The sequence below is a fragment of the Cervus elaphus genome, chromosome 11 (assembly GCF_910594005.1).
Source record: "Cervus elaphus chromosome 11, mCerEla1.1, whole genome shotgun sequence".
Lineage (NCBI taxonomy): Eukaryota > Metazoa > Chordata > Mammalia > Artiodactyla > Cervidae > Cervus > Cervus elaphus.
In genome coordinates, this window is record NC_057825.1 from 66,074,708 (window position 1) to 66,088,793 (window position 14,086).

Here is a 14,086-nt window from a genome sequence, read left to right on the forward strand (position 1 = left end):
AACATGTAGCCTACCTAGATCAGATGGTTATAGATATTTTGTAAAAAATACCAAAGCTCAAAATTTAAACTAGGACTTCCAGTTCTTTACTGGGTGTGATTAGGCTATAGCTTATGGCCCAGTGAGAGAGCTAGAGCCCTGTATTTTTAACTGCCTCCTAGTTAAGCAACAAAAGAGGCATGCTGGTTTTTCTGGTAGTTTCCTAGAAACAGAATCTCTAGTACTGCTGTCCAATAGAACTTTCTGTGGTGACAGAAATTCTCTATCTGTGCTGTGCTAAAATCAGCTAAGGGACTGAATTTATTTCAGATAATTTAAATTTAGCCACACGTTGTTAATGGCTGTCACACTATCTGTGCAGCTCTGTAGTCTGTGGTTTAGGAGAGCTTGCCTTAAGTGCTTTTAAAAAGAAGGAAGGAAAGAATATTGAATATTTAAATTATAAATGAGTAATTGTAAGGAAATAACTAACAGTAGCAATTTTCTACATTTAACAAAAATCCATATTAAAGCAAGTATTTTCCTTTGTTTTTATAGGATCATCTTCTATGGCATCTGCATGTGGTGGAAGTTTAGCATTAATGGATGCAGGTAAAAGAATTATGTCTCAAAACTACCAAAGCTTATTTATATAAATAGACTTAATCAGTAATAAAATATAGGATTTTTTAAAACTGTATTTTAGCAAGACTTGAAGAAGTCAGATTACCAAAGCAGGCCAGAATAAAGATAATTAAAAAGCACAGTTTCAACTACAGATATCTGCTGAAATTCTTATTCTTGGCTAAAAGTAATAAATTGAAATTATTTATTTGGTGACCCCTTGGGCTTTTGAGAGCTCTGCACTTGATACCATTCACTAAGGAAGGTTGGCTTAGCAAGCACAAGTATTAGGACCCATAAAGGAAAATGATTTATGTAATCTTTCTCGTTTTAAGCAAACCCTGGGAAGAACGCCACTCATAGAAGAGTACACAGAACTTTAGGAAGGAAGACTGCAAGTGGTTCAGTATAATCTCTGGATCTGAAACACCAAAAAGGAAAGAGGTAGCATGTTAAGAGACTCTGAAAACAGTATCTGCCAGTTACCAGTGATGCTATTTAAAAAGAAAGAGAAGAGGAACCTAAATCAAAGAGGCCACACACAGAGTTCCCTATAAGTTCTCACATTTACAGTACAGAAAAGGAGAAAGAAAGAAAGGATGATATAATGAAGAATGAAATGAAAGAATGGTAGAAATGTATAATGTGTGTTCAATCAGTCAGTCATGTCCGACTCTGCAACCCCATGAATCGTATGTAGCCCACCACGCTCCTCTGTCCATGGAATTTTCCCAGCAAGAATACTGGAGTGGATTGCCATTTCCTTCTCAGGGGATCTTCCCGACCCAGGGATTGACCCCACGTCTCCTGCATTGACAGGCGGATTCTTTACCACTGACCCACCATGATACTATTATCTAAAAACCTTAAAACAAGGCAAAGTAAAAAAAGCTAAAAGCAGTTAAAGACACTTTTCTAGTTCTGTTCAGTGGAAGGAAAACATAACCTGATATTTAAGGTAGCTGGTTAAAATACCATTTCTGTTTTCACCTTCATATATTAATTCAACAAATTTTTATTATATGCTAACTCTGTGCCAAGCACTGATCTAAACTCTTGGGACTTGGTGGTGAACAAAAGAAATTCTCTGTCTCATGCAGCTTGCATTCATTACTCTTACAGTCTCATATTGGAAAACACAGAACACATCCTGAAAAAGGTGAACTGACAGATAAAAGATCACAAGAGAGTCTTTATCTGCTCTAAATGAATTCAGATCTTCAGGTCTAGACAGAAACTCATCCTAAGTAATGAGAATTTCAGGATAAGATAACTGAACCAGTTTGGCAGTATTAGAGAAATCATGGAGGTTAGTATACCAAAGAAACAAAGAATTCTTACTTTTGAAAGATATATGTATTTCCTGTGAAGTGTAATAACCGTGAACTTGACAGTGACCCTAGTGTATAAGTATTATAGCAAGGAGGTAGAGGAGAGTCACTCCAGGTAAGCCATGCCATAGAGCAGAGGGAGGATGCTGCTTGTACAGTGTATCTAGAGCTCAGCTCAGCAGTTTGTGACCTTGGCAGAAAAGGATGCAGAAATTGATAATGGGTGATAAGTATACCATTTATAACTACTTGAAGGGTGAGCAGCCGGGACTAGAATCTGATCAGTAGGTTGGAGAGAGTTCTGAAGTGGAGCTTGAAGATGCTCCATCCTAAACCTTGTCCTTAAAAACTGACTAAAAATGTCATTGAATTGACTAAGAACACTGGTCTGCCAATAAAAAAGATACTGATAAAAAGTAGTATGTGACTAATGTGTTAAATGACAGTTTTGATCTCTTAAAAAAAAGTTAACATTAAAAAATAAGGAGCCAAATAGAAAAAGAAATTGACAAGAATGAATGTCAGATTCTGTGGGAAGAGCCAACAAATGGTATTCAATTCAAATATATGAGTGCTTGCAGTGTCTTACATCAGACTCTACAGGGGTACCCAGTTTTTTAGAAGTTTACAGGAACAAAAACATAAAGATACTAACAAATCAAAGAGATAATACAAATATGTACAAGGCACAAATATGTACAATATGGATGAAGAACTAGGTTGAACATAATTGGCTTCATAGAGACAGCTACATTTCATTTGAATTTAAAGGTTGAATGGTTGTTGACCAGGCATATTAGCAATAAGGCCCATCTTTCATGTGAAAGGAGCATGTGCAAAGTTATGAAACAGTATAGTGTGTTTCTGAAATATATTTGAAAGGTGTGATGATGTAATACACTGGGACCATATTTCAAAGATCATTATTATACTAAGGAGTTTGAAATTTTCCCAACTTAGTATTCCGTGAAAAAGAGTACCACAGGATGTTGATTATTATATACTATGGAAAAAAATATGTTTACATGGGATTAAACAAGTTTGTTTAATATGGTTTAAATAAGCTTAAATAGGTTAATATGAATATTGAATCTCTAGGAACAGGATATTTCCCAAATTTTTTTGACCACAGAACTTACATAAAAAATTCCTGAAAGCAAGTAATGGGGAACTTGAAGGATTTTATAGAGAAAAGTAGCATGATGTGAATCTGCTATTCTTTGGGGGGGTAGTTATTCCTAGCTTACATGATAGACCTAGGCGATGACATGGGAGAGAATAGGAGCTGGGGTAGGGGTAGGGGCGCTAAAAATCTGAAAACTGGACAGGGAAACTCTTGCCAGGGGAAGAAATAGTGTGGACTTGGACTAAAGAAGTAGCAATGGATATTTCAGTATTTGGAGGAAAGGACAGATTTTCTACAAAAAATATTTAGAGGATGAACCTCTAATCAGATTTTTGTGACTTGATTAAGATGAAGGAAGAGAGAAAGGAAGTGTTGATTCTAATATGTCATTGCTTTCAATCAAGACAGGGAATGCAGGAGAAAAGGGATTTATCAAGGGTGATTAAATTTTGAAATTTAAATTTTTCTATTTATTTACATATTTAAGATATATTAGGGACATTTAGCTGGCGATATCCAGCAGGCATATGGGTTGTACAGATCTAGGTTTATCAGAGAGAACTAGGTAGGAGGGATAGATTTTAAGTCATCAACATTATAGGTGATAGTTAAAACTGTGGGCATAAAGAATATGAAATGAGGTCCCTACCGCATTCCTTTATGCCAAATAAGTTTCAAGTGATCAAAACTTTAAATTTCCTTTTAAAAAATTAAGATTTTATGAAACTCTTGGACAGAAAAAAATTAAGCCTTTCTAGGGAATTCCCTGGCCATCCAGTGGCCACTCAGTGCTTTCACTACAGTGGCCTGGATTCAACCCCTGGTTGGGGAACTAAGATCCCACAAGCCATGAAGTGTAGCCAAAAAAAATTTTAAAAAAAAAGAACCTTTCTAAGCAAAATCCAGGAACTATGATTACATAGAAAATCCTATACAGGAAAAAAACACAAGAAAATCAACAGACTAGAAAATAATATTTTATCATGTATTTCATATTTGTATTTTATTTACTGTAACAGACTATATATTTAACAAAGATCTGTCCATATTAAAAACTCTTACAAATCAGTAACAAAAGACTAACCATGTAAGAAAATGGCTGAAGGCCATGAAGAGCCAGTTCACAGAAAAAGAAATATAAATGGTTTAAAAACATTTTTTAAAAGTTCAACTTCACTCATAAAAACAGAAATCAAGTTAAAAAGAGTAAGTTACCATCTTTATCATTCAGATGGCAAAGGTCAAAAGATTTAACAAAAATTAACAAGAATGTAGAGTAGCAGGGAGCATCATATACTGCTGGTAAAAGTATAAACTACTACAAACTGTGGAAGACAGTTTGACATTGTAAGAAATGTAAATCCACACCCGCTTCAACTCAGTAACCCCACTTCTTATAAACACATACAGGGAGTGCTCTGCAGCTATTCGAAAGAATAAGATAAAGAAAAGATTAGACTCACATTTAGATTCCTTGGGTATAATTTTTGGGAGGATCCACAAAACCTAATGGTGCTGTCATGGGGAAGTGGACTGAAGGACTCAGGCTAAAAAGATTTATCAAATACATGATTATTTTTCCAAAAGAAAAAGAAAGCTCCAAAAGCAAAGCACAAAGAAATGGATTAGTTTAAAAGTTAAGTTTGCCATTATTAGAGAAGTTTTTGTTGAGAACAAAGAATTATGTTAAAGGACTTTTATTATATATTTAAGAAGAAATGAGGCAGGCAGATGATTTACTAAGGCTTCCATGGCAGCTCAGCTGGTAAAGGATCTGCCTGCAATGTGGGAGACCTGGGTTTGATCCCTGGGTTGGGAAGATCCCCTGGAGAAGGGAAAGGGTACCCACTCAGTATTCTGGCCTGAAGAATTCCATGAACTGTATAGTCCATAGGGTCGCAAAGAGTCGGACAATTGTCAATATAGAACACCATCCAGTTATATTAAAATAAAGGTCAACAGAACGATGAATAACCTATGTTCGGCTGGTACATACACATTGTACACAAGTTCTTTTTCTCAATTACAGGAGTTCCAATTTCATCTGCTGTGGCAGGTGTGGCAATAGGATTGGTCACCAAAAACAATCCTGACAAAGGTGAAATAGAAGACTATCGTTTGCTGACAGATATTCTGGCAAGTATATTCACATTTTCAAATGTTTAATGGTGAAGATTATACACACTTTGTAAACAAAGTGCTTAGAAGAATGCTAGTGCTAGAAAAATAGAAGTCTGTGTTCGTTCTTTCCTCCTGCATATCTGCCTTGGATTTTATAGGATGTGAGTTAAAAACAAATATTACAGTATGAGTATTCATATTAGCTCACTTTAGGATGATTATAAATTAGTCCTTATACATTTATGGGACATTATCTAAAAATAAACTGATTTTCTGATGAAATATATGTAACTTAAAACACCATATTTTTTTGTATTTAATACATGAGTTTATTTTATTAATATGTGAAATATATATGTTCTAAAGGGCATAGTTTACTTATAAAGCTATTTTTAAAAATTCCTCTACAGTGACTATGGGTGAATTTCACTTTTGTTTAAAACTATTACTATATCTTAATTTTTTAAATTGTTTAAGGGGATTGAAGATTACCATGGTGACATGGATTTCAAAATAGCTGGCACTTCTAAAGGAATAACTGCATTGCAGGTATTTTAGAACCTATTTTATTTTTAAATACTTAATTATATCAGAAATCAATATTTATATAATTTTTTGACTTTTCCATATTAGGCTGACATCAAATTACCTGGAATACCAATAAAAATTGTAATGGAAGCCATTCAGCAAGCCTCAGGTACACCAAGCCAGTATGCCTGATTCTTCTTTCATCACTATGTGTTAAATGTGAATTATAATTCCCATTAGGTGTATTATTTAAAATAGGCTTATTCTAAAATACTGCTTTAGAAAATGAAATTTAACGTAATAACCTAAGTCAAGAAGTATTAAGTTACTAGGTACATGACTATCACCAAAGTGGATGACCAGTGAAAATTCAATTTTTACAAATTGACTCCCCAAGATAGGATTTATGGAGAGGGGAATACAAATAGAATTTTTAAGGTAATTGAGATGCAAAGAACTTTGATTATTATGTTTTTATTTCTTCTAGTGGCAAAAAAGGAGATATTACAGATAATGAACAAAACTATTTCAAAACCTCGAGCATCTAGAAAAGAAAATGGACCTGTTGTAGGTAATACATTAGAATTATTGATTTGATAAGGTAAACATTATTATATGGAAGTACACTACTATGTAAAACTTTTTTAATTCATACACAAAACAAAACAATTTAAATGCTTTTATAGTTAAAATACTTTAAATTTGAGGGGATAATCTGAAACATAAGAACTTTTTTAGTCACATAGTAAACTGTTTTTCTGTTTCATACTAAAATATTTCTACGTGTGTCTTATCCAAGTCTTGACTGACCAGTACATTTCTAGGTTCATAAATACATACATATATATATATTCATGAATGAATGAATGTGAATTATTTCTATTTTTGTCTATGCTGCGTTTCAGAAACTGTTCAGGTTCCGTTATCAAAACGAGCAAAATTTGTTGGACCAGGTGGATATCATTTAAAAAAACTTCAGGCTGAAACAGGTAAGAGTTGTATGATGTTTGGGATTTTTTATTTAGGTCATATAGGTTTGCCATTACATCTCTACTGTGTTTCTCCAAAAATATGTTTGAGAAATGTAACGTTGACATTTCAATGAGATGAGAAAAGGATGTAACATTGACATGTCTTTATTTCTGTGTATGCCTCTTAATTAGTAAACGATCATCTTTAATTATATTCAAGAAGGGTGACTTAGAATTAATCCGTTCCTCAACATTTAAAAATCAGACATTTAGAAAAACTACTTTTTACGTTAGAAGAGTTTTCTTTAATTTTTCTTATTATGAGTTCTATTTTTCACTTAGTCTTATTTATTTAGACTCTTTTATTTCTTTAGAGAATATGTGTAGAAGTAGTATGCTTTACTTTGCTTTTTTTTCTGGAATCAATGTTTTGGGATACCTAGTCACTTACCAGCTTTGAGGTTATAGAAGGAGCATAAGAAGTCAAGTAACCTTAGGCAGTTCTCAAGATTGAGAAATGACATGATTTCATCCCTCATCCATCCGACGACCACTCTAAAAAGAGGGAAAAAGAAGAAATGGTGAGGAATTAAAAGCACAGAACCAAAATTAGAACTTAAATGTTTTCTCCCACCAAGAAAGTAGGGACACTGGTTCACTATTGTATCCCCAGGGCCTGGCACAGTGTTAAGTCTTTTCTCCACTGGAATGAGCAAGTTAACTTCAATATGTAATAAATTATCTTTTTAAAAGGAGTCACTATCAGCCAGGTAGATGAAGAAACATTTTCTATCTTTGCACCAACACCTAGTGCCATGCATGAAGCAAGAGACTTCATTACTGATATCTGCAAAGATGATGTAAGTATTGAGCTTTTGATAGTTACTTTTTTTTTCTACCTTTTGTTACTGTTTTCTTTATGAATCTTATGGTTTATTTTGTACTTACAGCAAGAGCAGCAATTAGAATTTGGAGCAGTGTACACCGCCACAATAACTGAAATCAGGTAATATCAACTAAAATGCTGTGCTACTTTTTGTGTAAGATTTTATATTATAACCTCATATTAACTTCACATTTGCATTATTTATTTTGCAAGTATAAGGTGTTTAGATTATGTGTCAATTACCATATAATCATTATTCTTAAGATAAAATTTATTTTCTACACCAGTTTGTAGATTCTCATGAACATGGTTCTGTGATGATTATTATACTAATAGATTTTTCTGACTGAATTGCTTTCTTTAACCAAAGTTCCCACTCTTTTAATCTTCCATTAAACATATTTCCTTTCTCTTTGTACTTTTTTTCTTTTTGGTAGTTTCTTGTTGACTTGTTTTAAAGGGGGACTTCCCTAGTGGTCAAGTGGTTAAGATTATATGCTTCCACTGCAGGGGGCATGGGTTCGATCCCTGGTTGGGGAACTAAGATCCTGAATGCCACGGTACATGGTCAAAAAACAAAAATTGATGCCAAAAAAAAAAATCCATGGTAAATTAAAGTTAGTATTAAATGCCTAAGTAGTACAATTTTTTAAATGCCAGTTTCAACCTCAACTCATTTTTTTAAGCTAAAAAGACTGAATTTTCTGAAGCAGAAAATTACCTTTTTGGGACTTCCCTTGTGGTCCAGTGGTTAAGACCACAGGCTTTCACTGCAGGGGGTGTGGGTTCGATCCCTGGTCAGGCAACTATGATCCCACATCCCCTCCCTCCCACCTCCCCACCAAAAGAAAGAAAATTTACTTAATAAGAAAAAGAAAAAAGAAATTATCAAATACAACATAATGTTTGAACTAATTGAAATGAATTATAAAAGACAGTGGAATAGTTTGTTTAATATCACAAGTGAAAACTAAGAAATTGCTGGCTTATTTTAGTAGGGTAAAGGAAAAAAGATATCTTTTTTAATAAAATAGGTATCCCATTTTATCTAACCCGCTTCCTTAAATTTGGGCTTCCCTGATAGCTCAGTTGGTAAAGAATCCGCCTGCAATGCAGGAGACCCCAGTTGAATTCCTGGGCTGGGAAGATCCACTGGAGAAGGCATAGGCCACCCACTCCAGTATTCTTGGGCTTCCCTTGTGGTTCAGCTGGTAAAGAATTTGCCTGCAATGTGGGAGACCTGGGCTCAATCCCTGGATTGGGAAGATCCCCTGGAGAAGGGAAAGGCTACTCCAGTATTCTGGCCTGGAGAATTCCATGGACTATATAGTCCATGGGGTCGGAAAGAGTCAGACACGACTGAGCAACTTTGACTCGCTTCACTTCACTTCCTTAAATCACTACTTAACAGGTTGCTGATAATTCTACACTTACTTTAAAATATTTAAGGCCATTCAAAAGCTTTTGGAAAATATTATGAAGAGAAATATAAAAGAATATATATTCCAAAAGCTTTTCCCTACCTATTTTTCCTTTATCTTTTCTCTGTCCTTTGATCCGTTAAGTATTTAAATACAATATGTATTTTCTGTTAGAAAAATAAGTATCCCACTTAGATAATCATACTTTTTATAGTTATAAAAAACATGTACTAGAGAGTGGTTTTTATGTGTTTTTTTACTTTGTTCTCCTGTGAAAACATAACCACAGTTTAATTATCTGTAGATAATAAAGTTCCTTATTATTCTAATCAGGCTTATTTCCTTACTATAGAGACACTGGAGTAATGGTTAAACTCTATCCAAATATGACTGCAGTACTACTCCACAACACACAACTTGATCAACGAAAGGTAAAAACAAGAAAGGCAGATTTGATTATTTTTTTAACTGCCTTAAAATAACCATAGTGAAATTACCTAGGTTGATAAGGACTGTACACTTTGTCCACTACTAGACTAAATACAAAGACAAAACAAACAAGACAGAAATACTGCTTGACAAAAGGGTTTACACTGTTTACCAGATAATGTTTCTCCTTCGATGATGCTATGAATAGAAACATTCTTGAATGTTTTGAGGTGGAACAGTTCTAGAGTTAACACATAGCAATTTCTAAAAACATCTAGCTATAGCCCTGTTTTCCCAATTTTCCTGACTAGCCAGTCATGGAAAGATAATTCTTAGGATGTCCTTAATCTTTATTATAGTTCTATATTTGGAAGACTTAAGAATATGAAACCACTCGAGAATACTATGGGGCAGAGAAATAATAGGTGTTTTACCAAATATTAAAATATTATATAAAGCAATACAGGATAAAACAATGGATTACTGGCCCAGAAATGGACATCAAAAATCAGAAATAAACCCAGTGATGTGCATAAGAATATAATACATACTAAAAGTTGCATTTTTAGTTGAGAAACAAAGATTATTCAATAAATCATATTGGAATAGCCTGTTTTCATAAAACAAGATCTTTCCTCTTTTTATACCAAAGTCCTATTTGGATCAAGGAGTTAAATGTAAAAAAAGAAAAAAATGTTTAAGGCAGTGAGGGCAGAAAAAGAAAATCTGGACATCCGGAAGGGTAAGGGTTGAGGCAGAACACTAGATGAAAATACAGATATTTTATTAATCTTGGAACTGGAAGAGTCTTTTTCAGCATGATATCAAAGCCAAAAATGTAAATAAAGTGATAACATTTGACCCCATCATTTTTTAAAATTTTGGCAAAATTATAGTAAGTTTGAAAGACAAGCAACAATTTAAGGGGAAAAAAACACTTTAACATATGACAGAGGCTTCATATATTGAGGGTTTGTATAGACCAGTAAGAAAGATGAGTATCAATAGGAAAAATGAGCAAAGAACATGGAAAAATTGTTTTTTAAGCTGACCAAGATATTCAGTGTCAATAGCAATTTTTTTAAATGCAAGTAAAGCCAAGTTCCCATTTTTCAGCTTTTCAGATAGTTGAAAATTCCCAGTGTACATCAGAGTGTAAAGATAAAAATGGACTTACAGGAATGTAAATTAGGGCAAATTTTTGGAGTGTCTAGTAAAGGTACAAGTACCTTTGGACCTACGAGTCCCATCACATATAGGACATTGTTCTGAAAAGATAAGAGTACATGAATATATAATCATTGTAAGACTGCAATTTATTTTTCCTCAGCATTTTATTTTGAAAATTTTTAAACCTAGAGAAAAATTGAAAAAATAATAGACCAAATATTTATATACCTTGCCCCTAGATTCATAGATTAAACCAATAAAGCTATTTTCCACTTGGAAAAAAATGTGTACTACCATAGATAGTAGGTAGTTATGCATGACAACTAATAGATTAACATGTTGTCTTTCAGATTAAACATCCCAGTGCTTTAGGATTAGAAGTTGGCCAAGAAATTCAGGTACTTGTATTCATCCTTTTAGCCTTAAAGTTGTAAATTATACTTTAAGTTTCAATTATTTGTTTAATCAAATAAGCTGAAAGAATCAAATCTACATTTGTGGTTTATGTTATTTATATGCTGTCTTCTTTTTTAACTTCTTCCTTAAAACAGACTCATTAGGGATTTAGATACAATTCTTACCCTCAAAGAGCTTACAGGTTAGTTAGGACAATAGTCCCCCTTTAAAGCTTTTAAAAATACATGAGCAACTCAGTGATGGATATGTAGAATCAGTGATTCAGAGACAGGACATGAGAAACATGATAAGTAACTTTGAGGAGTTAAGACTTGAATTGCTTCGGTGTATACTGGTTGAGGCTGAAAGTTTTTAAGTTTGATGAAAGCCATGATGTCAGTTCTGGAATTTTGATAACAAAATTGACCTTTGTAATAGTCCTTATGAATAGATGAAAGAAGTGGTTGCCAGTCTGTTTTTCGGGTTTTTTTGTTTTTTTTTTTTTTTTTTTTTTTTTTGGCTACACTACATTCTGTTCCAGTAGTACCTAATACCTATGACCTGAGTAAAAACTAGACATAAGTTTATTCCCAATCTGTCATTCCATTATCCACAAAGCCTCCAGGGAAAAGTAAGAACTACAACATAATCTCTCTGTATAAGATTTTTTTTTTTTAGCATCAGAAGGAACTTAAAACTTAGCACATCTCCCCCTGACCTTCGGTGTCTAAGGTCAAGCCGAGTAACCTTCAGCATGATAGGTGGTCCTTTGAGTGTTAGTCTGAGTGACCTAAGCATAATCCTAAATAGATTGTAGCACAGTTAGGGTCAAGAAGCTCTTGTCTAGATTCATTCACCATGGTTTTTACTGTTCTTCCATAATAGGGACAAACAAAAAGGCACAGATAAGTCTAACAGAAGATTATAATTGGGCAACTAAATATCCGTCTCTTTTCTCTTTTTATAATCACTACTTAAAAAATATATATATATATATAATCACTACTTAACCAAGTATTTATTAGCATATACCTCCAATTAGCACTGAGGTATGGTTTCAGTGAACAAGTGAAAACTTTAATCATTGTCTTTTTGGACCAAGTATCTTTTAATTTGGGTATCAGTCAATGTGCTATAACTTATAAAGTATGTTGTTCAGTCACTCAGTCATCTCCAACTCTTTGCAACCCATGGACTGCAGCACGCCAGTATATTTAAAGTATATTTGTTTCTTTAAAACAGGTGAAATACTTTGGACGTGATCCAGCTGATGGAAGAATGAGGCTTTCTCGTAAAGTGCTCCAGTCTCCAGCTACAACTGTTGTGAAAACTTTAAATGACAGAAGTAGTATTGTAATGGGAGAATCTGTTTCACAGTCATCATCTAATTCTTCCCGGTGATTTTTTTTTAAGAATTCTAGAGTGATATTCTATATTCTATAGAGCAAAATTTCAGTAGCATCTTCTAATGTGTAGATTTATATATAATATAAATATATTCTAATGATTTGTATGAAAATGCTCATTTTACGTGTTCCATTTTTTAAATTCCTAGTTACCTGTATTATTATTTACATTATAAATCAATACATATTTATTATTAAAAGTAAATCATTTATACATATAAGACTCCCAGCTGCTAATAATTTGGAAAAATAAAACTAGTTCTTAACCTCTAGAGACTGATGGAGAAGGAAATGGCAACCCACTCCAGTATTCTTGCCTAGACAATCCTGTGGACAGAGGAGCCTGGTGGGCCGCTGTCCATAGGGTCGCATAGAGTCAGACATGACTGAAGCGACCTAGCATGCATGCATGTGTTGCAGAAGGAAATGGCACCCCACTCCAGTATTCTTGCCTGGAGAATCCCAGGGACGGAGGAGCCTGGTGGGCTGCCATCTATGGGCTCGCACAGAGTCGGATGACTGAAGTGACTTAGCTGTAGCAGCAGCAGTGCCACAAAGTGAAAATACAGGTCACTAACTACAAACCACCAAAGGGTTCCATTTCCACTTAAACCAAGGTCATACACATGATATCTGAACTTTTTTTATTTTTGTCTTCATTCATATCTTGGTAGTTTTCCCTGCTTTGCATTAAGTTCTTATAGGGGGGCTATTATATACTAAGATCTCTAATTTATAATGACTCAAACTGACTACCCATCTTTGGTAGTAATGCAGTATAGGTACTCACAAGACTTGTTCCTTTATAATCTTTGTTACTAACACTTCCCTGCCCATAAATCACAGTTTTTTAAATACAGTCATTTTTTTTCTTCTCTTATAGAATATCTTGAGTTTCTGGATCTAACATCATTATCTTTCTTACTTCAGTTCAGCCAAGCATAGCATTCATTTATTCAATACTTACTATGTGCCAAGTTCTAGAATGTATACAGGAGGTATATCAGTAAACAAAACAAAGTTCCAATGCTCACATTCTAGTGGATGGAAACAACTATACAAGTCAGATAGTGGTAAGTTCTTTAAAGAAAAACTGGGTAAGGGGGATAGGGTGATTTTTTTTAATTAAAAGAAAATGGTACTATTGTAGATAAAATGATCCAGAATAGCATCTCTGAATAGGTAACATTTGAGCAGAGACCTAAATGAAGTGGAGGAAGATACACAGCAATTTTGGAAAGAAGATTCTGGATAAAGGGACTAACAACTTTATGAGTGTGCTATGTGTAGAATACACAGCAGCCTTTCTATTCTAGGAACCAATTTCACATAGTCCTTTTACTCCTTAGTCTTGGGCCTGTTCTTCACCAAAATTAGCAAATTTTATAAAAGAATATAAAAGAGGAGGAGATATAATCAGCACAAGGTGATAATTTTCAAAGCATTTAATCTGGAAAGAATGTTTGCTTACTTGTAAGAAGAGGAAAGATACGAAGGTCGTTTAAGTTTAAATGACCTTTACAAAATTTCAGGCTCATGAGAGACTAGAGTGGTAGGCAGCAAAAATGAAAAAGAGAATCTTATCTTGGCATCAAGGATCAGAACCAATCTAAATTAAGCTAAAACTGAGAGGGAATTTTATCACAGGGCCATGAGTTTATTTCACAGAAAGTAAGTCATAATCCCTATGGTGGAGTG

The 14,086-nt window shown here is 34.0% G+C and overlaps 1 protein-coding gene across 2 annotated transcripts in view; it reads left to right on the top strand.

The window, feature by feature from the left end:
* Positions 1-12,604, top strand: part of PNPT1 (polyribonucleotide nucleotidyltransferase 1) — a 43,141-nt gene extending 30,537 nt beyond the window's left edge. For both annotated transcript variants that reach the window (XM_043917974.1, XM_043917975.1), the window contains exons 18-28: positions 538-591; positions 5,090-5,196; positions 5,659-5,730; positions 5,815-5,878; positions 6,197-6,280; positions 6,615-6,698; positions 7,434-7,540; positions 7,631-7,686; positions 9,340-9,418; positions 10,937-10,984; positions 12,225-12,604. In XM_043917974.1, the coding sequence (XP_043773909.1) occupies positions 538-591; positions 5,090-5,196; positions 5,659-5,730; positions 5,815-5,878; positions 6,197-6,280; positions 6,615-6,698; positions 7,434-7,540; positions 7,631-7,686; positions 9,340-9,418; positions 10,937-10,984; positions 12,225-12,383 (914 nt within the window). In that variant the 3' untranslated portion in view covers positions 12,384-12,604. The remainder of the gene's footprint in view (positions 1-537; positions 592-5,089; positions 5,197-5,658; positions 5,731-5,814; positions 5,879-6,196; positions 6,281-6,614; positions 6,699-7,433; positions 7,541-7,630; positions 7,687-9,339; positions 9,419-10,936; positions 10,985-12,224) is intronic.
* The last annotated feature ends 1,482 nt before the right edge of the window (positions 12,605-14,086 follow it).